Below are 22,453 nucleotides of genomic sequence, written 5' to 3'. Positions count from 1 at the left end.
AGTTTAATCACTGAGTGGAGAATTGTAGCACAGCCACATGTTAGTGCCTTTTATCCAAATGCTTTTTGATTGATTTTACTGGAGTTATGGTCCATTCTATAGCAACACTATGAGAATTTAACAAAAATTCAAGAAACCCCCAATTTATATCAACCATTCCCTCTTACTTAAAATTGTAAACTCATAGGGTAAAAACGCTACATTTAAAGGGAATTGGAACCAAGTTGAGTGATGAAAACTTTTATAAATGAATTGGTACAAAAAACACTATATAAAGAATGTCTTGATTTCTTGTGCTAATCATACAGCAAGAAACTTGTGAAGGAATACTTCATTCCGCTTGCTTAAAAAAAATACAAGACCCCTGATGGCTTGTGGCTGAAGGCACTGCCTGGCTAGCATGAAGTTGCAGAGTCCAAAAGGTCCCAGGATTGATTCCCAGACTGTGCTGAGTTAGTTGAGCTCAGGGTGAACAGCAGTTATGGTGTACAATTGGCCACAACACCTGTAGGTTGGGAGCAAGAGAGAGAGAGAGAACAGCCAGGATTCCCACTGCTGATTGCTATCCAGTGCACTCTGTTGGACAGAATGGGTGGCAGGGGAAAACAATCAGGCTCAGCTGCGATGCTCTCCACAGCTGAATAGCCTGTCAACACTCACTGTCCAAATTCGCACAGTAAGATTGCTTGTTTTGCTGAGATGGCAGGAGGCTGCCATTGTCTGTGAAACTGCGACCCAAGAGCTAGTGGCTTGATGAGAGGAGAATTTTTAAAAATACCACACAAATAAGGCTGATCAAGTTTAGCCTCGAAAAGAAAGTGAGTGACACATTGTCCTTTTACTTCTGGGACCTAGATTGAAATCCAGCACAGGCTCTCGGGGCCTTATATTAAATGAGTCTGAATAGGTTAAAAAAAAGTGGGCCTCCCCATCCCCTTCCAGGCATCGAGTCCCTTTCTGGGATATAGTCCCATGGCTGATGGCCACCCTCCAAAATTTTGCCCAAATGGCCATTATTCACGTGTAGGCCTGGACAGAGAGTGTTGGCGAGCTATCCAATCACGCTGACATCATGGCTATGCCAGTCCCATTTTCCTTTTTGCAGTGTCACCACACTTTATTGGGCCCATTGGACAGTCAGTGGGATGGAGCTCACTTTGTGCATGGGCTCGAGAGTTCTGTCGGAGACAAACACCAAGTCAGGCCCTGAAGACCGTTGGAGATGTGGAATCTTTATACTGGTGAATGCTGTTGTGCCACAGGGATAACGTACATGTCATCAGCCGCACATTATCAAGGTCAAATCATCATCAGAAACCACAAGGATGGCTGCTATAGAAAATGAAAATTGCCATACTAATACAGAATAGGGTGCTCTTCTGAGTTTGAAGTTAAGTGTAGCATGCTTGGGAGGAAGAGGTGACTTTGGACCTATGGCTCCTAAAGCTCTCCACCACTGGCGTTTTCCTCACCTCATGTCTGGGTCTGTTGTAGACTAATTGATAGAGATTGATTGCTATACATTGTCAACAACTCCATTATCGTTGTATCATGCGACTACCAGGATGGTAGAAGGCGAACTCGATATATCTTTTTTCATCTAGCAATTCCTATGTTCCTAAGTAAGGCACTTCGTTGGAGCAGAGCAGCACTGGAGGGAGTTTAACACTGCATCTAACCTGGTTTGTATGTCACCTAGGCATACTCAATGCTGAGAGGGTGCAAGAAAGTGGAAACATGTTTTTTTCATCCCTAAGCTTGAAAAATCCTCAAAACTAAAATTAATTAATAAATTTAGATTAATTTCTAAACATTTACTTCTTTCCCTGACTGCTTTTACATTAAAAAAAAACGGTGCTCTGAATGACCATCTAAGGAGATGCCAGTGCCATGCCAATGGGGAGATATGGTCAGTGAGTGAAATGCAATGGTGCACTGTTGGTTGGCCATGCAGTACGGTAATGTAGCTGTGATAGTCTCAGTGAGGGCAATCACTCCAGGTTTGATCTGCACACCATTTACATTGGGGGGAGGGGGGGGGGGTTAGTTTGTAGCAATAGAAAGAGGAAAATATATTGAGAACTTGGCGGTCTCATTTTAATTAATAAGTCCCCCATTATATTTAAAATAAAAACATGCAAGTCAAGAGTATTTCTTGAATAGATATTTTTGATTTCACATCATCTCTGCAGCTTCCATTAACTCATTACTAACTGCTTAAACAATGACAGACATAAAGCTTACTAATTATGGTTTTGGGCATTAACATTTATTTAAATTGTTAATGCAACATACTTTAGGATTTCCCTCATTTTCTATAGAACAGTTTAAATTTCAAAGATTAACGGTTTTTAACTTAATTAACCCATCAGTTACAAGCATTCGCTATTATACATTGTATTGACTGAAATAAAGCTAACTCTGTTAATTAAGTTGGATATTAAGGTTTTATACAAAGAGTGGTATTAATTTGTGGCACCAGCAACTCCTGAGTAACTGTAATAAACCACAGCACCAAATACAGTATGTATGGTCTTATGACACATACCCTCTCAATAGCAAGGAGTGAACGCTAACACACACTATAAAAGCTGCATTTCGGAAAGGGTCTGTCGTTTTATGTCCACTGGTGCTGTGGTTTATTACAGTCGGGAATTAGATTACACATTTCTCTTTGAGCAGTTCTGGGCACTGCACCTTCGGAAGGACATATTGGCCTTGGAGGGAGTGCAGCGTAGGTTTACTAGAATGATACCCGGACTTCAAGGGTTAAGTTACGAGGAGAGATTACACAAATTGGGGTTGTATTCTCTAGAGTTAAGAAGGTTAAGGGGTGATCTGATCGAAGTTTAAGATATTAAGGGGAACAGATAGGGTGGATAGAGAGAAACTATTTCCGCTGGTTGGGGATTCTGGGAGTAGGGGGCACAGTCTAAAAATTAGAGCCAGACCTTTCAGGAGTGAGATTAGAAAACATTTCTACACACAAAGGGTGGTAGAAGTTTGGAACTCTCTTCCGCAAATGGCAACTGATGCTAGCTCAATTGCTAATTTTAAATCTGAGATAGATAGCTTTTTGGCAACCAAAGGTATTAAGGGATATGGGCCAAAGGCAGATATATGGAGCTAGATCACAGATCATCCATGATCTTATCAAATGGGGGAGCGGGCTCGAGGGGCTCAATGGCCTACTCCTGTTCCTATGTTCTTCCCCTTCTTCTCCATCCCCTCCCATACCCTACACACAGTAGCAAAATTTGGTTGTTTAATACTCTTAGGTCAATGAGATAAATGAATCCCTTGGATCAGCAGTTAATAAAGGAAGTTTGCCAGATTAAGCATGGTTAAATATTTCTTTATCGTTAGCAGCGTGCCCTGGAATGATGGGACGCAACAAATCCCCACAAAGCAAGCTCCCAGTTGTGGCTATGCAAAGAGAAGGGCCAATTGAAGACAAAGTGCTTTCACAATAGCTAATGGGGCAATGAGTGGAGTCATCTTCTCATGCAACCCTTAGTGCTGAGTTTATGTATAGCAATGGCAGAAGGCTGACTACAGGTCACTGACCCATCGTGTTGCCACTGGAATAGTTTGTTTTTCTTTCCTTTCAGTTTTATCAGACTGCGCTAACAAACAGCGACGACACTAAAAGCTGTGTGCAGAGGTGCAATGACAGAAACACCCCAAAAACAGTTAGTGCAGAAAGAGAAAATTGAAAAAGAAAATAGTTAAAATTTGCATTAACACAAAGGATGCTTTTCAAAAGCTTTTTGAACTTCAAAAATCTTCCCTATATAAATCAAACTGCAACTTCCATGAAAACAGTGTTTTATTCTAAATAGACTTCGTACACCAACTTCCCGAACGTTGCACACAAAATCCCTCTTCCAGGTGAATTTCATTCATTTCACTATAAGTGCACTATGCATTTACAAAATTGTTTCCATTAGGTCTGTTTTCTTGTTTCAAATTCTATTCTAAATTATAACCTTAAATATGAAAGAGAACATTACATGCATCATCTTTTTAATATTACAACTATAAAAGTTAGTGGATTATTTTCACAAGATATTTACAAATCTGAAGTGAATATATATTGTGCAGATCACAAATATAATTTAAGGAACACATACAATTTGGAATCACTATGGTTTGTAATATATATATATACATACACACATCCTATGATAATTGCCATATACTCCAAGCTATAGTTGAAGAGGGGTAACTTTAACAAGTCATTAGCTTTACTTCATGAGGTGAGTCTCTTCGAAAAAGTCCATAATTAACACCAATTGTTACAATATTTAATGCAACTCTTTGCATTCTGAACGGGCAGCGACTATATCAGGATTCACATCTTCAACATAATGCCTGTGCTTAAACCACCATTTCTCAAAAGTTCCAATTTGTCAGTATGGACATTCTCATGGTATGCTCAATGCAGACACTTGAAACCATACAAGAGCATTCAGGCAATGGATTTGACCTACTGTAAACCAATAACTTTTTCTAAAGTGTAAACTTCATTGTCTTTTCACTGTCAGGGTTTATTGACTAAGTTAAGCTTGATACTTGTTTTTTTGTTTAGATTTTGAGACTCAAAAAAATGTCATGCCTATTTTATTGTTTCACCATGAACGTAGGTTATCTTTTTGACAAAGTCCAATTTACAGGCTCCAATTTTAACCATAAAAAATACAGTATCTCAGAATGCTGAGACTTTCCATTCACTGAAACAAGCTAGCTTCATTGATTTGTTGGAGTATAAAAATGTTTCACTCTAACTTTTTTTTATAATAATATAGCCACAAGGGGAAACTTAAAAAAGTGTATTACATTATAATGTAGAGTTCCACTATGTAAACATAGCACACCTAGCAAATCTTCAGCAGCCTCATTCCTTCCTCTTTGTACCAATACAGACAAGCCATCATAATTACGTAAGCTTGCAAGCATAAGTTCTAAAACCAACACCTGTGAAGTATTAAGTACAGCATCTGGAATCCTCGAAATGCAAGATTAATGGTCAAGTGGAAAATACAAGATAGTTTCTGAAAGCATCAATATTTATAATCATATTAATCATAATCACATTTTGAGAAGGTGCTATTGTAACAATTCAAAAGATTTCACAAATGAACGCAAGGTTCACTGCCATGTAGCGTGTGACAAAATTAAATTTCAAAGCGTAAATTTGGCACTAGAGCTTTATATATCCAGTCTGCCTTCCATGCAGTAGTTCACCTTTTTCTATAATTCACATTTTAGTAATCTGTCCATTCATTTTACAGAGTTATGTTTTCAGTAGTTTATTGAAACTGTTATGAGCAAAGATTATCAATTTTATCCCACACATGAAATCATAAGGTAAATTTAACATTTATGCTACATATAGGTTACCTCAAACCTAGGAGGTTGCCAAGTTAATTATGGCACTAAAGTGGCAAGAGCAGTGACTCAACACTGCAACTAGCCTGACATGGTATATGGATTGGGAAAAAGTACATCACTTAACTGTACAGGAGTAACAGTGACAGGTGGGCCAGGTTGTCGAATTTTACATGCACCTTCCTAATAAAGGACACGTGATAATGGGTGCTCTACAGAATAGATCCTAAACATCAAGCATCAGAAGCTTGCATTGTGAGATCACTGAATTGAATGGGACATTTGGGTTATTGCCTGTATTTAAACCTCATAATTAACCATATTTTAATAAGTGACACGTGTGTCAGGGCAAATCAGCCATATTCAACCAGTTTACAAAGAACGCAACTCATCAGAGCCCCGAAGATGAGAGCTCAGGGAATTAATGTTAACATTTACTAAATACTTAGTCGGTTAGTTATTTATTAGCTTAATAAAAAGTGACAGTTTTTTCCTACATACAAGCCTTAACCCTGAAATTCCATTTCTGGATAATTTGCTTCATGTTTCAGCACATTGGCTGCATGATGTAACAAAGCAAAATCAGCCAACTGTGGTCACTCAATCGACTCCATCAAAACCTTCAGTGTTCTCTATTGCCAGGTGAAGCCTCTCTCGTAATTCTTCAAACGATTCATAAGGAGGCAGATCCAGACGATTGAAACTGAAAAAAGATTTAACAATTTGGTTTTTATATTGTGTTAGCCACCTTGAGTTTTTTTTTAAAAAATGTAACCATTGTGGACTTTCACATTCCAGAGTTAGCAATTTTAACTAGTCTTCTCTCTGAAGTTGTTAAACCAATATATAAATATAACAGTCAAAACATGAAAATTACCATGTGTGGGCTCTTGGTAATTTTTCAGGTGTTCCCCACTGTTCAATAGTAAATAACTGTGGTCCATTTGATCCTGGGAGTAAAAGACAAGAAAATAAGATTAAAAAAAAACACGCACACACAAATCATTTGTTTATTCAAAAGCAGCAGCATAATCATGGATGTATTTTGGATTTATTCAATTTCTGAAGACATTCATCTAGATTTTTTTTTAAAAAGACAGAAAACAAACTTACATTAAAAAAAAATTGAACTTTCACGTTCAACTGAACTCTGCTTACCATACAGTTCAGCAAATCCATTCATCGGTACCCGAGATGTGCCAGTCACAAACTGCAGGAATCTAATGCGCTTTTCTGAATCCATCAACAGCACAGTCTGTAAACAAGAATGAAAAATGAATGTTTTGTTTGCAAGCGGTTCTTAATTGTTCAGTTGCATTTCCCATCATTTATTACGCTGGAATTCTACTGGACAGAACCAACATTTTCTCACTTTCGCTCCACAGACACACAGGAAAATTTTACAAAACTAAAAATGTTCACCTTTCTCTCTCTTGATTCTCCTTATTCATTCCCTCCTCTACCTCAATAAGAGCTTCTAGTCTTTTTGGCTATGCTGGGAAAGTTGATAGGAAGGCCAGCAGATTAGGAATTATTTGTTTCTTCCTCCTCTTTCCCTAGGTAACTGGTAACTCGAGGAGGTTTGTATCGACTTCTAATGGAGTTTTTTCTTTAAAAAAGTGTGTGTTTGCAATAAAATCAGTACACTAATGCTAGAAAACTAAAATATTAGGAAAAATGCGACCCAACGTTTAAACGGTCAGATTGCAGTGACAATCTATAGGTCTTTACTTAAACGTCAGTAATTACATGCATCGCACTTGGTTTTCCAGTCTCGCATTACCTTCCAAAACCACTGTATGACAGGATGGTTTGCATTGTAGCCATTTTTGTACTTTGTGTTGTCCCTCCAGTCGTTCACATCTACATCTCCGAGTCCACACATCAACAGCTGGAAACCAATACACAAATAGCATTAAAACACCCAGAACAAAACACAGCATGAAAATATATTTGTACTTGAAATGAACAAAATGCAAAGGTTACCTCCAATTCATTCTCATCAAATATTTTTATGAGATCTTGCGGTATCAGTTCGAAGAAACCCTGTGAATAGAAACATCAGGATTTTGCTATTACCGTATGCGGCAAAAGTGACACCAGCACTGCTCACTCCCGTATTAATTAGGTCACAGACAACAAATCACTTCAAAATTCGATTTAACTAATTTTCTAATGAAGTTAATGTGCTTTGAAACTCAAAATAGCTATCGAAAAACCTATATCATGGCCTCAAGGCATCAAGTAATTATTTTAAGTCAAAAGCAAAATACTGCAGATGCTGGAAATCTGAAATAAAAACAGAGAATGCTGGAAAAGTTCAGCAAGTCAGGCAGCATCTGTGGAGAAAGAAACAGAGTTAACGTTTCAGGTCGAAGACCTCTCGTCAGAACTAAAAGATGTTAAAAGAATTAAAGTTTTTAAGCAAGTACAGAGCCAGGGATGGGGCGGGGAGAAAGAGGGGGGGGGAGGAAAGAACAAAAGGGAAGGTCTGTGATAAGGTGGAGGGCAAGAGTGATTAATTGACAAAAGGGATGATGGTGCAAGGCAAGGAGGGTGGGAATGGGACAAGTTAAGAAACAAAAGATCAGTCTAGAGGAGCAGTAAATGCAACAGCAGAATCATAAACAGCAGAATCATAAACAGCAGAATCATAAACAGCAGCTGCTGTCCAAAAAAAAAGAAAAAAATTGGGAGCAGTGGTTATGGTCTGAAGTTATTGAAATAAATGTCGAGTCCAGAAAGTTGTAAAGGGCCTGAACAAAAGATGAGGTGCTGTTCCTCGAGCTTTAAAAAAACCCAGTAAATTCAGTCAGTGTGTGGACATGTGCACATTCTACAGTGACTCTGAATAACTATTTCACAACAAAGGTTAAACACAAATGTAAAAGCCAGTTATTTCGTTCAGTGGTAATATGAGTGATATATTTTTCTTAATTAATATATTGATCACACAAAAAAGTACAAGGATGCAAGCATTTTGTTAAAAAGCAATGACTACACATACAAGCTTTTGAAATCTATAGATTTGTTAATGAGACATTGTCCAAGAATAATTGGAGTGCTGAGATCGATATATTATTACTGGGGAAACATTCCCCATAACCTTGCACCATTTAACACAATGCTCAGTTTGAATCAGATGGTGTGCAATCTCAACTGACAAGATGTCATTCTTGGTTCAGTGGTAGCACTTTTGCCTCTCCTTTCTTTCTAAATTTAAGTCACATCTGGATGGTTTGAATCTTTAAGGAATTTCAGCACCACGGTTAACCCCATTAGCAAACATCTTAAATTCAATAGACCCAAGCACAATCTAAGTAATTTGAAGGTGAAAATTTTCTCTTGTTACCTCTTTAAAAGAATTCATTTGCTCCTGGATTCGATTGACAAACCTCCACTGCATCACAAGGCTAAAAAAAAGCAAAATAGTTGTGAAATACATTAATAAACCCCACACAGGTTTCTAAATTCAATACACAATAAATAAGTATTTGGGACTGGGTGTAAACTGTATTAGAATATTTTCCTCTTGCCTCTGTGACCAGAGTTTGAATTCAGCCTAAACTGATGGGACAGAGATCCCTTTCTCTGCAATCTCAAAGTCCCAAATTAAATATGCCTTCACAGCCTCGACCCAGTTACAAGCAGGGACCAGTCACCAGCACAAAACTGCTCATAATTCAGCAATAGTTAGGCGTCTCACTCAGGTAAGTCACAAAGCAGAGAAGGGTAGAGGGAAACCATTGCTGGACTTAAGAGTTTACTGTTGGGAAAATTAAAGTGAGCTTTACTCTGCAGCTATTTCATGATTGATTTTGTCTGGGAGTGTTTAGTGCTGGCAGCGGGAGCCCAAAGCAGAGAAAAATGTTCAATCCTCAGAAGGATATCATTCATCTTCATGGGTATAAAAATATTCAGCAAAAACTAAGTTTAAAATATCTCCCTTCAAATATAAATAATGTTACACAAATAAGTAAATATAAATGTAAAACGACATAAACCCAAGAAAGTCCAAAACACTTACTGAATATATTCTTTCTTGTTTTTGTTTGTAACCAATATTTCTGATCCATCAGGTTTTAACTCATGTTGTTGAGTCTGGTGGAAGGGAAAATACATTCAACATGTTTAACATAAACTACAAAACCACTAGAGGGCAGTTGTAGCTACAAACGGGCACATTTATTGTAAAACAAGTCGCACAATGACACCCTTCAAATGGCATGCAAGACTTTTCAACCAGTAGCTTGAATTTTAATGCAGTTCCACCCAACATATTAACACTTAAACTGCTGACACATCCAAAGTGATCAATTCAGTTAATTTCCAGCTCTTGTACTGCAATACTACAAGTATCACAGTAATTTAATCATCAAGGGATAACTTTATAAATGTAACAACTTTTAAGTTACTACAATAAACTAAGAATCTTATTTTAACTGGTTTTAGAAGGGACTTTTCCCACCAATCAAAATCCAAGTCTTAGAAGATTGATAAGATTGCATTATATATGTAACTAGAAAAATCTCTGATGTATTTTATTATTGGAGCAATCCAGGAAGAGGCAAGTGCATCAGCTGGCAGCTCCGCAGCATCTCACAGGATTAAATTTAACACCTTTTCAGGCAACACGTTAATTTTGTGCCAGTGTCCAATGAGGTCTGTTGCTAAGAATGATGTCACTATATACTTTCTGTTACTCACACAGTTGTGGTTTAAAAGACTATTCCCTATCGCTAAGCTACAGGTGTCAAAAAACTCTTTCGAATTTACTGTGACCGCTACCCGTGTGATGTCATAAGAAAAGTAATGATATTTTGAAAGGTTTAATGTCTGTTTTTCAACTCCCCAAAGTCAAAAGGTTCAACAATTTGAAACTCGACCTTTTATTTTCCTGCATCTAACAATTCACAAAGTATCATCCAAATGTTATGGTAGTCACTGATCTTGATCACCGACACCTGGAGCACTGAAAAGTGCCTTATCAAATAACTAACATAGGAAGTTGTCAATTTCAATGAAACCATATTTCCACCTCTTCGATTCATCATCTTGAGGTGGTGAACAACAAAGGCACAAATACAATAAAACTCAGAAATGCTGGATGTTAGATATCCTGCTCTGTACCATTTGTCTCACAACATAATGGTTGTCATGGAAACTTTAGTCTGCAGTGTCTGTCCAGTGTAAGTGGTGCTGGGACAGTCAGTCAATTACTGCACTGCAAGCACTGATATAACACTTAATAAGAATATTGCAATTCAAATACTGGAATCACTGCCATACAAAAACAAACACCATCTGTTCTAAAGATATTCACAAACTATTAGTGGTGTTATGCATGGCAGTTTCCTTAAAATTAGGATTTGTGCTGCTTAATACAATATGTATTAATGTTATGTCATGTCCTGTACAAACAGGATGCAACATTCAATTTGTAAACCAAAAAAAACAGTACTATAGATGTGTGTATAAATGTAGAAAGTGAACAATATAACAGGTGAAGCTAAATGTTGCCATACTGTGCTTAAAGCTGACTTCATTGCAGCAATTCTGGTCCAGCTACAAATTTTGAATGCAGTGTATAGGATGCATGTTTTACTCAAAACAGCAGCCAATCCAAAGCAACAGTTTCAATGGAAGCTAATTTAATTATAACCAGCACACAAATGCATACTAACCTGACCAAAAAGCTCCTCATCAACTATGAATCGAAGATCCAAATCAGTTGGATCATTTTCAAGAATCCACTTCAGTGAATTGTAATACTCACTGTCCTGTAATATTAAAGGTTACTTGTTAAATGTTCACATTGTTCAATTATACCTTCTCATTTATAAACCTTTTTCTAAATGAATTGCAAAGTGAAACATGCTGTACCAGTTGGTCCCTTAGAGGCGGAGACAGGAGCAATAATGCTCTGGAATAAGGAAATGGCAGACATTAGATAAATATTTTTTTTATCTGTCTTCACAGTAGAAGACACAAGAAGCATCCCAGAAATAGTGGGGAACCAAGGGGCTATTGGGAGTGAGGAACTTATAGTAATTAATATCAGTACAGAAAAAGTACTGATTGGCACCCCATCCACCACCCTAAACCGACGCACCGTGGCTGCAGTGTGTACCATCTTCAGGATGCACTGCAGCAACTCACCAAGGCTTCATCACAGCACCTCCCAAACCCACGACCTCTACCACCTGGAAGGACAAGGGCAGCAGGCACATGGGAACCTGCACCTTCCCCTCCAAGTCACACACCATCCTGACTTGGAAATATATCGCCGTTCCTTCATCGTCGCTGGGTCAAAATCCTGGAACTCCCTACCAAACAGCACTGTGGGAGAACGTTCACCACATGGACTGCAGCGGTTCAAGAAAGTGGCTCACCACCACCTTCTCAAGGGCAATTAGGGATGGGCAATAAATGCTGGCCTTGCCAGCGACATCCACATCCCATGAACGAATAGAAAAAAAAGCTAATGGGACTAAAAGCTGATAAATCCCCTGATCTGATGGGCTACATCCAAGGGTTCTAAACAAGGTGGCTGCAGTGGATGCATTGGTTATGATCTTCCAAAATTCTTTAGATTCTAGAACGGTCCCAGCAGATTGGAAGGCAGCAAAGGTAACCCTGCTATTCAAGAAAGGAGGGAAGAGAGAAAACAGGGACCTATAGACCAGTTAGCCTGACACCAGTCGTCAGGAAAATGCTGGAATCCATTATTAAGGAAGTGGTGACAGGGCACTTAGAAAATCATAATATGATTATGCTGAGTCAACATTACTTTATGAAAGGGAAATAGTGTTTGACAAATTTATTCGAGGGTTTTTTTAGGATGTAACTAGCAGAGTAGATAAAGGGGAACCAGTGGATGTAGTATATTTGGATTTTCAAAAGGCATTCAATAAGGTGCCACATAAAAAATTGTTACACAAGATAAGGGCTCACGGGATTGGGGGTAATATATTAGCATGGATAGAGGATTGGTTAACGGACAGAAAACAGAGAAGTAGGGATAAATGGGTCATTTTCAGGTTGGCAGGCTGTAACCAGTGGGGTGCCACAAGGATCAGTGCTCGGGCCTCAGGTATTTACAATCTATATTAATGACTTAGATGAAGGGACCGAGTATAATGTATCCAAGTCTGCTGACGATATAAAGCTAGATGGGAAAGTAAGCTGTGAGGTCATCACAAAGGGGTCAATTTTCGGGTGGCCGAGCGGGTGCATTCGTGGCGGGGGGGGAGGGGCTTCTAAAATTGGGGATTCCCGGAGCGGGTCCGGAGCCCGGCTCCAATCCGCCCACTTCCAGGTTCCCCAATGACACGAATCGGTGCGCATGCAGCCCCCTCATGCAGGACTCCCACCGGCAATCAAATCTGGCAGGTTCCCAATTAAGATTATCTGGGTACTTGAAGTCGTTCACAGGCCTCAATAGTTGGAGATTTTAGGAGAATTCGGATTTTGGACCCCCTCACACTCACACCGTTAGGATGGGGGGGGGGGGGGGGGGGGGGAGGAGGGGGGTTCCACTGCTGCATTCATCACTTCATTGGAGGACAACCAACATCACCAGCCTCGCCAGGTATGCCGTCCACCTCCACCACGTGGAGGTACACAACACAGTGCTGCACAACAGGCACCTGCATAAAGTAGTCGTGCAACTACACATACACCCACTGTAGGGTGACCCAATGGGTGGCATCAAGGGTGTTCATGGAGAACCTCATGAAAGGGCATTATTGCACAAGCCAGTCAAGAATGGCCAAGATGTGGCAGTAGTAGTGACAATATAATATGTAATGTGAGTTGATCAGAAATCAAATAAGTAAAAACCATGACAAACCCTCAAACACCCTTGTGCATCCCCTTCATGCTCACGACACGTTTGCCTTACGCTTCCTACTACACATATGTGATGCATGCCCTGTGGCTGCAGCACAGGTAGTGGCAGGTTGGGTGAAGCTGACCGTGAAAGAGATGCACAAGAAGGTGAGTATGAGATAGAGCCATGAGATTGTATGAGGATTGGGTTGAGTGGTAGTGTTGGGATGAGTACTGACGAGGTGAGTAAGTGCAGGTAAAATGAGGATGAGCTTTGAGCGGGTGTGAGGAGTGATGTGATAGAGTATTGTTAGCAGTGCAGAAGGAGATGTGGGGTGGGGGCGGTGATGTGGCAGACGGAGTGTAGGGGAAAGAGTAAGTGTACTCACTTCGGCTGACCTACTTATGTCATTGAAGCTGTATGCAGGTGCGTGATATGTTGGTGGTGCTGGTGACCTCCTCTGCCACCTTCAGCCAGGCCTTCGTGGTGGCAGAGGCAGGCCACTTCATTCCGTCCGCCAGGGAGAAGATCTCTGTCCCTCACCCCATCCAGTAGGACCTGGAGTGAGGCATCATTAAACCTGTGAGCAGCCTTCCCCCTGGGCTGCTCCATGCTGTAATTTTGGCTCCTTTGTGCAGCGTCAGTCAGTGGAGGACTGCCCCTTTAAATAGGGTTTCCTCCAGCTGACAGCCTATGATGTGGGGGCGCAGTCCGCCCGCTGTGCAGCTTTCCAGCACAAAACCCGGAAGCAAAGGTAAGTGGCTTCAATTTACTTACGATCACATGGGGAATCCACCGATTTTACTGCGGGTTACCAACGCGCCCAGTCCACCCCCCGCTGGCAACCCGCCTCCCTCCTAATATCGGGCCCAAAGAGTCTGCAAACGGATATAGCAGGTTAGGTGAGTGGGCAAGAAGGTGGCAGATGGAGTATAATGTGGGGAAATGTGAGGTTATTCACTTTGGTAGGAAGAATAGAAAAACAGAATATTTTTAAAATGTTAAGACACTAGTAAATGTAGATGTTCAGAGAGATTTGAATGTCCTTGTAGAAGATACACAAAAAGTTAGCATGCAGGTACAGCAAGCAATTAGGAAGGCAAATGGCATGTTTGCAAGGGGGTTGGAATACAAGAGTAAAGAAGTCTTGCTGCAATTGTACAGGGCTTTGGTGAGACCTCACCTGGAGTACTGTGTACAGTTTATCCTTCCTTATCTAAGGAAGAATATACTTGCCTTAGAGGCAGTGCAACAAAGGTTCACCAGATTGATTCCTGGGATGAGAGGGTTGTCCAATGAGGAGAGATTGAATAGAATGGGCCTATATTCTCTAGAGTTTAGAAGAATGGGAGGTTATCTCATTGAACCATGCAAGATTCTGAGGGGGCCTGACAGGGTAAATGCTGAGAGGTTGTTTCCCCTGGCTGGAGAGTCTAGAAGCAGGGGGCATAGTCTTACGATAAGGGGTGGGCTATTTAAAACTGAGATGAGGAGGAATTTCTTCACACAGAGTTGTGACTCTTTGGAATTTTCTACCCCAGAGGGCTGTGGATGCTGAGTCATTGAATATGTTCAAGGCTGAGATAGATAGATTTTTGGACTCTCGAGGAATCAAGGGATATGGGGACCGGGCGAGAAAGTGGAGATGAGGTCGAAGATCAGCCTTGATCTTATTGAATAGCGGAACTGGCTCGAGGGGCATTATGGCCTACTCCTGCTCCTATTTCTTTCTGATGTTCTTATTTATATTTTATCATCTCTCCAGTCTGAAAAACAAAATTTGCCAGATTCCTTCAGAAAGTATTTTTTGAGAAACTTATAAAAACTCCAGCACATCTAGCATTTTAAACCTAAGGCTCCAATCCGACTCTCATGTCCAATTTCCAATATTGGATTCAAAATTGTTTTTTTTTGCTGCTTGAGGTCTTTAGTGTTCTTTGGAAACTGGGTTTGCTGAATGTGTTAGTCTAACTGAGCTGTATCCAGGCTCAAATTGTTTGGCTCACGATTAAGGTAAAAATATGAGCCAAGGACGAAGCTGGGAAAAAGGCTGGATCCTGGCCAGACCCATATGCATGTCGAATAGCAGAGTTTGCTTTTAGAAGAACTTCAGATAATGCAAATATGCGAAGAACGGTATATTGGAAGAGTAAGAGGAATTTTCTTTTCTTGCAGTGTAATGGCAGGATTATTGAAAGTTATTTTTTTTGGCTGAAAGTTTACCGTGCAAGGGGCTGAAATGGGAATTTATGATGGACTAGCTGGGGAATATAGAGACTCTTATAGCACAGGTTTTGTAAGAAAAGAACAGAGCAAAGATTTATGAGAATTTAATCCTGGTACAGAAGAATCCTCAGTTGTGGCAACAGGACAATTAACTATTCATGTGTACGTACATTTATCAGAAGTACGTGCCTCACTACTGATATGAAACTGTTGTACCACATGAATGATGTGTTTCTGATGTTGGAAACACAATTGTTGGTGTACTCTGGTAAAAACCTTTAAGTAGTGATTTAAGCATATTTATGATTTTGACTTCCTCCTTCACTACCTGTTTGCTGGTGTAATACTGGAAGAATTTTTGACATATTTTGCCATCCCCTATACAGATGTCGCTTTTCACCCTAATCTCTGTCAAATGATCCTCCACTTCCTTTTCTATGCTTTATGAATATTCCTTTTGCTTGTCGATCTCCCTTTTAAATTTTCCCGTTGATCCACTTTGGGGAGTTATTTACTTTGACCCTGTTACAATTGGGTATCTACTTGTTCTCCGGTCCCCACATGCATGTAAATTGGAATGTGGCTTCAAGTTTCAAGGATGCAAGTTCTTTCTTTCTACGAAGCTTTAAATGCACAAAATAAAACAAATTTTCTCAGCTAACTGCAACGGGACACTCACTTCACCTGTTTAGCTTTGCATTCGCTTCAGTTAAAAGTTTATTTTATATGGGAAAAATATTTTCTAGTGTTATTCAGATTACCTCAAGCATTTGGCAGCAATTATGTCAATTTATAATTCTCCAGTCATGTGTAATCATTACACATCCATTACATACGACACAAAGTGAGTTTTATGGTTATAATCTGAATTCAAGTGTAGGTGATTGCTGTGAACTATTTAACTAAGCAGTCCCTGATATCTTTTCTTTTTAATTCTCTCTTTCCACCCCCCGCCCCCCACTACCTCTCAAAATTTTATCCACCCTTCCCTGAGTGCACCAAGTCATTCTACATACCATTTAATAGGTGCTGCTCTGTCACAATTTTCAGATTTTACACTAGATTTCCTCTCTGGTTCCACACCACCCGTCACCTCCCTAAGCAGATCTCGCATCTCCAATGAGTCAGAGCGCACCTTAAACTGCTCAATTTCTAGCTAATGATCGTATCCCTGGGCCACGCTAACATGGAAACCTTGCACTGTTTACTGGCTACTGTAATATTGCATCACGATCATTCTAACTTTATGGAAGATGGATTGAAAAGCACTCCGAGACCAAAAAACTTGTTTACTGCACATAAAGCTCATGAATGAACAGAATATAGATTTCACAGTGAGAAGCATCAATTTCCTTTGCTCCCCAGGTTATGAAAAATAATAGACGCAACCTTACTGGCTACCTAGGGTATCGACCTTCTTCAAGCTAAACTATTCCAAAATTAGCTGCTTCAAGCTATCGTTTACAGGTTGCCAGGGGACTCTCACCAATTCTCTCTCAGAGACAGAGACTTCTGCGACACCTGACTTAAATCTGAGATCAGGGGTTTGGTCTGCCAAGTGGTCAATCACCGAGGGCTTCAGCCTGGGCTTATCCTCAAGAACCGAGGGCAAGTGGCATTATCTTTCATTGTTTAATTAATCCAGAACGGCTACCTGTCAACACTGAATGGAAACCATCTTTGTTGATAACCGAAGATGATGCTCGTCAATGGCCCTTACAACTGATTGACCTCCTGGAGTCTTCCCATTGTTTCAAAGCTACAGTGACTTGCACAAATAACCAGCATCACTGCTAGGACATCTCAGTTGCAGCAACTTCTCTGTACAACTAACTAACATTTCAAATTTCCATGGCCATTCTTCAGGTTTGAGCTTAGACAGGTGTTTGCCCATTGTGTGCATCACTGCCAAGCCCAATTCTGCTCTCACTTGACATCGATGCACACACACTTTCCAGCACAAGCTACTGGATATTAATCAGAAACGGGAGTCTGGCAGTTCCACCCCACCCAACCAAGTGTAGTGAGACCAACCACAGCACTCCAATTGCTACCCTGACAGAGATGAATTAACTTCCTGGTCTATGTCTTACTCCCATACAGGACAGTGCAGCTACCAAAGGAACCACTATTCTGTATGTCTACGGCATGAAACACTTACCACTGACTCCATATCTTGCAGTGTTATTGGCTTCTGAAGCATCATCTTATACAAGGGTCTGATAAAGAATCCTGCATAATGAAGAACAAAAAAATCTCACTGAATTCATGGAACTGTAGATAATTTGTATAGGACACCATCATTAGTAAATCACCCCAACTACAATAGCTAACACAAATATTCCTGGCTTGTACATAATTTATGAAGTTTCCAAAAAAATGCTCATTTAAAAAATGTACTAAATTATAACTTCAATAACTTAAATCTATGTACCTACCATCTAACAATTTTCCATGGTAAACTGCCATTCCAGCGACACGACCAATGAACTTAAAGTAGGATAGATGTTCCTCATTGCACAGTCCAGAGTTTGGATTTATCTGCAAGGTGTAATTGTCCCTAAAGGAGAAAGAAAGATATTGGATTCGATGATGTAGAGTCCAGTGACCTTTCACACATTGCAAGCAGTGGACAAATCTCACCAATGGAAAACCACACAAAATCTAATCAGAAAACATTAAAATCTAACAGAAATAAAGGTGGACCACTGCAAGAACATTACGCAGTCTGCAGCCACCTTTATCTCCACATTAACATGGTCTCACCGTGACACAGCAACAACACTACAAAAACCCACTACTTGCATACTAAAGGGATAATGCAGATAATGGTACAACAGTAATAAAATGTTAAAAATGCCAGTAATCTTAAGCTTAAGGATTCTGACATAAACACACTGGAGTAGGTTCAAAGTAAAAAGTATTTACTTACGTGGCAGAATACTCAAACAATCCATAGTAAGGATTAAACATCTCCTTGGAAAGGAGAAAAAACCACTCCCTGGCAACGCCACCATAATCCAATCCTTTTTCAGAATCAAATTCAATCCACAGTCTGGCTTTAAGGAACTCGACCCTCTTCACAGATATAATTTTTCTGTAGGAATCTTCTAAGATTGTGTTACGACGTAGCTTCATTTCAAATCGATTTGGACCATCAGTCTGCAAATATAAAATTGGGGGAGGGAAATATTTACAATTTAATGACGACTCTGTTTTCTAGACACCCATACAGCCAGGAAAGAAAGAAGAATTACTGAAAGGACAATAATTCCATATTAAAAAAAGTCTTACATTTAAATAACGTTATTTATGCCCTCAGGACATTCCAAAGCAACAAGTACACCAACAAATTACTTTTTGAAGTTCAGTCACTGAATATTTTTGTAGGCCAATTTGCATGCAGCAAGGTCCCACAAACAGCAACAAGATGAGAGGCCAGTTACTCTGTTTTAGTGGTGTTGTTCCAGGGAGAAATACTGACCAGAACACAAGAACTCCCTTCAAAACAGTTTTTATAGCCACCTGAACAAGTAGATGGAGCCTCGCTTTAAAGTCTCATCCAACAGACCGATGAGATGCATATGCAATCTGTAGTGTGATTTCACCTAACTAAGTTAGGTGGCTCCGAATGGTTCTCAGGCTGGTTTGAAGTCACATCACCCACAGTTTGGAATGGGGCTGGTCTATGACATTCCCTTGCAAACGACATCACTGGAACAGCCTGGTAGATAGGTAGACTCTCCGTAAGGGTGTCTTAACAAGCAATTTTCAAAAAAAAAACAACCAACTTTAAGACAGTTTTCTTTTAGCACCCCCTTAGAATTTGCTTCTGCTTTAACTTTTGGGCTACAATTGAAGAACTATTTCAAGTTAATTGAAAGTTACTGTTAGTAAAGACCAAACTTGGTGAAAATAGTTTACAAAATTTTATACTGTATATAAAGACTATTTGGTTAAATGTGACTCATTATTCAATAATTTGTTTTATTAGTAAATTATGCCACCAATATGAAGCTACAAGTTAATGTTGCAGTGTCTCATGTCGCTTATATTTTAGAACAAACATTTTTCTATAGTGTAATCCCTTTGGCCAATCTCAAGACATGGACTGCATTCTATTTTTGTTTAGTGTGGAAAGTTTGTTCTCCTTCGGTTTCACTGATGCACACTAGTTTGCATAGGTGTGATTATCAGTACCTTATTGGCTGCAAACCGCTTTGCAACACCGAGGTTGCGTAAGGCGCTATATAAATGCAAGATTTTTCTTTAGTGACTGCTAATCGCTCTGACACTCTCCATCATGGACATGTAGCCAGACATAACTACTCCCAGAATATTTCTGTATTCTGTGCCAGCACCAATTAAACCAAACTCACTGAAGCCACAGAGGGAAAACATTCTCTACCGTTATTTGATTGGTAATACTCACAGGCTTCCGCAGCTTTTTCCTGAAATAATCATACTTCTGTTTGTAATCTCTTGAGTAAGGCACAGCCTGTAATTTGAGGCAGGATCAAAATCAGTACATTCCACATTAACTTTTGATCAATGTGTTTATTAAATTTAATAGTCTACTTTCTTTACATTATACAAAAAAGGTGGTGTTTGGAAACTCATCAGTAATGTGGAGCTTCCAACACTGGCAGGTTCAAAGATCGAAACGTAATGTGAAATTCTAAACTCTGAAATTGTAAATTTTTACTTACAGGTCCAGTGATGGCTACATTCTGTAAGCGAGGATCCTCCCACTGCGTGGCTTTGGTATCTGCCAGAAAACATTTTACATTTATTTTCCCCTTATTTATCTGAAGAAAATATTAGACATGAAAGCAAGTGCAGGCTAAAAATAAAGTCAATGTTTATAATTGATGCTACTTTAAAAACAATAACTCTTCAGAACTGTAAGAAATGTCATACTCACTATGATCTATATAGAAAACTCTACCATCTGAGTGGACTCTCTCCTCCCATCCAGGCTGCAGCAAAATGTAATTTAAAAAAAAACAGCTTTTACAGAAAAAGTTGACCAAATGATGAAAATAAAACTTCAATGCTTTTTGTTCCAATATACCAAGGGAAAGCAGGACACTAATAGCAATAAGTTTTCTTTCACAAATAAAGCATTATATAATTAGCAACTGCTTAAACTATGTACAGTAAATTTAGAAGAGAAGAGGAAAAAGAGAGAGAAGAGAACAAGAAAGATTAACTCACAGGAAGTGGTCCAAGGTCTGAAGGATCTAAAGATGGTCGGTGCCTCATATGAACTGGAATTTTCAATCTTGGGTCTTCCTGGTTACAAGATTAAAGAACAGAATTACCAAACAATAATTAGAAGCAGATACAAGAAAAAGCTATTTCACCCTTTCCATTTAATCCACATGATTAAATCAATGACAAGCATACATTTATAACTTTCTTCTTTCTACTACCATTTCAGTTGTGATTTAATAGATAAATGCCAGATTGACATTGGGTATCATACCAACTTACATATACTCCTGCAGTTTAAGAAGAACACTTAAAAAGTGAACCTACCCTGGTTGGCTCTCAAGATCCTCCTTAAAACACACCTTTTTGACCAACTTTTGGTCACCCCTCCTAACCTCCTTTGGCTCCCTATCAATTTTCTCCCCTCACACCTACCATTAATAGGTGCTATGTAAATGCAAATTCTTGTTGCTTTGATCACATTTTGCAATTTATTCCTTTTATCATATAAATTTGGAAGACATTCAACTCATTTCCTTGTTAGACCTATATTTCAATCACTTATTTTAAACTGTGATTTATCTGTAGTCATAACACAACTCCTGTTTATTAATTTTGCCTCATAATTTTATGTACTTTTAACATCATTATCTCTTAAACTTAGTTCTCTCAGACTGGAATAATCTAAGTTCACTCAATTAATCCCTTAGCGAATGTATTGCCCCTACTTTTCTTTCCCTGCATGCTTTCCACAGCTTTAAGTAGAGACCCAAATGAAAGAGTATTCCAATTCTGACCAATGCTACAGGATTTCAGAAGCATTTCATTTGGCTTTTCCTCTGAAGTTTCTTGCTACACACCCAAAAAATTGTTTTCAAATAGCATTACAATGCGTCAAACCATCATTAACAGCACTGAGCAGCTGAGCCATACAGATCAGGAAAGTTCAAGGTTCAATCTCCAATCTGTGCTGAGTCAGCTGATCTCTGCCAGGCTGATGGTAGGGGAGCTACAATTGGCCACAGTGTCACCACCTTGTTCATCACCCAAGTAGCTGCAACTCAGACAGGAGCTGGGGATATCATATATTATGGTTTGTAATTTACTAATAAAAATCAATAACTCTGTTGAATTCAGCACATAATTAAAAATGACTAAAAAAATGTAATTTTTATTAATTTTCAATGTACTGTACAATGAGCATAAATGGTCATTACTAATAATGTCCTTCCATTCAGCACAGCAGAACAATGACAAATCAATATTGACCCAATACAACTGGGAGGAAAAAAAGAAATCAATAGAAAGCCAAGGCTTCTCATTTTATCATGGAGGGAGGGGGTGTCAAAGATCTGTTACACGTGAGGATCTGCTACAATAGTGAGCAGTGTCAATGTGCTTCATTAAGATAAGGACTGGAATCCAAATTTTCTGTTGTAATCTGAAGGGTGGGTACATACAGGGTGTAGCGTCTGATTCTGGGGTCAGCTACTCCTCTGTTGAGGGAACCTCGAATCCAGGAACAGCCCCCTAAAGATCACATTTAGTTCAAAGTGGGCAGAACCCAATAGTTTACACCGAAAGTCTCAGCGCTGGTAGCTTATGGCAGATTAATGCAATTCTCCTGCTCGGAGATCAAGGAGTGGGCAGTTTTAATTAATATTTACATTTAATATCTGCTGAATTCAGCTGCAAATATAAATTACAGCCAAACTATTCGCAGAGCATTAATGAAGCTGCATTCAGTAGAACTATATATGAAGTTATTTCAATGCATGAACTACTAAGCAA

At 39.3% G+C, this 22,453-nt stretch overlaps 1 protein-coding gene across 4 annotated transcripts in view; it reads right to left on the bottom strand.

Moving 5' to 3' along the window:
- Window positions 1–3,811: 3,811 nt before the first annotated feature.
- nedd4a (NEDD4 E3 ubiquitin protein ligase a) overlaps window positions 3,812–22,453 on the bottom strand; it is a 108,735-nt gene continuing 90,093 nt past the window's right edge. For all 4 annotated transcript variants that reach the window (XM_067971528.1, XM_067971529.1, XM_067971526.1 and 1 more), the window contains 15 exons: window positions 20,666–20,743; window positions 20,373–20,427; window positions 20,158–20,216; window positions 19,881–19,946; window positions 18,381–18,610; window positions 17,887–18,008; window positions 17,610–17,680; window positions 11,076–11,171; window positions 9,419–9,492; window positions 8,744–8,804; window positions 7,378–7,437; window positions 7,175–7,282; window positions 6,550–6,646; window positions 6,269–6,341; window positions 3,812–6,094 (listed from right to left, as the gene is read on the bottom strand). In XM_067971528.1, coding sequence (XP_067827629.1) covers window positions 5,992–6,094; window positions 6,269–6,341; window positions 6,550–6,646; window positions 7,175–7,282; window positions 7,378–7,437; window positions 8,744–8,804; window positions 9,419–9,492; window positions 11,076–11,171; window positions 17,610–17,680; window positions 17,887–18,008; window positions 18,381–18,610; window positions 19,881–19,946; window positions 20,158–20,216; window positions 20,373–20,427; window positions 20,666–20,743 — 1,353 coding nt within the window. In that variant the 3' untranslated portion in view covers window positions 3,812–5,991. The remainder of the gene's footprint in view (window positions 6,095–6,268; window positions 6,342–6,549; window positions 6,647–7,174; window positions 7,283–7,377; window positions 7,438–8,743; window positions 8,805–9,418; window positions 9,493–11,075; window positions 11,172–17,609; window positions 17,681–17,886; window positions 18,009–18,380; window positions 18,611–19,880; window positions 19,947–20,157; window positions 20,217–20,372; window positions 20,428–20,665; window positions 20,744–22,453) is intronic.

The sequence above is a fragment of the Heptranchias perlo genome, chromosome 34 (genome assembly GCF_035084215.1).
Source record: "Heptranchias perlo isolate sHepPer1 chromosome 34, sHepPer1.hap1, whole genome shotgun sequence".
In the NCBI taxonomy this organism is placed as follows: domain Eukaryota; kingdom Metazoa; phylum Chordata; class Chondrichthyes; order Hexanchiformes; family Hexanchidae; genus Heptranchias; species Heptranchias perlo.
This window is presented reverse-complemented; position numbering and strand designations above follow the sequence as displayed.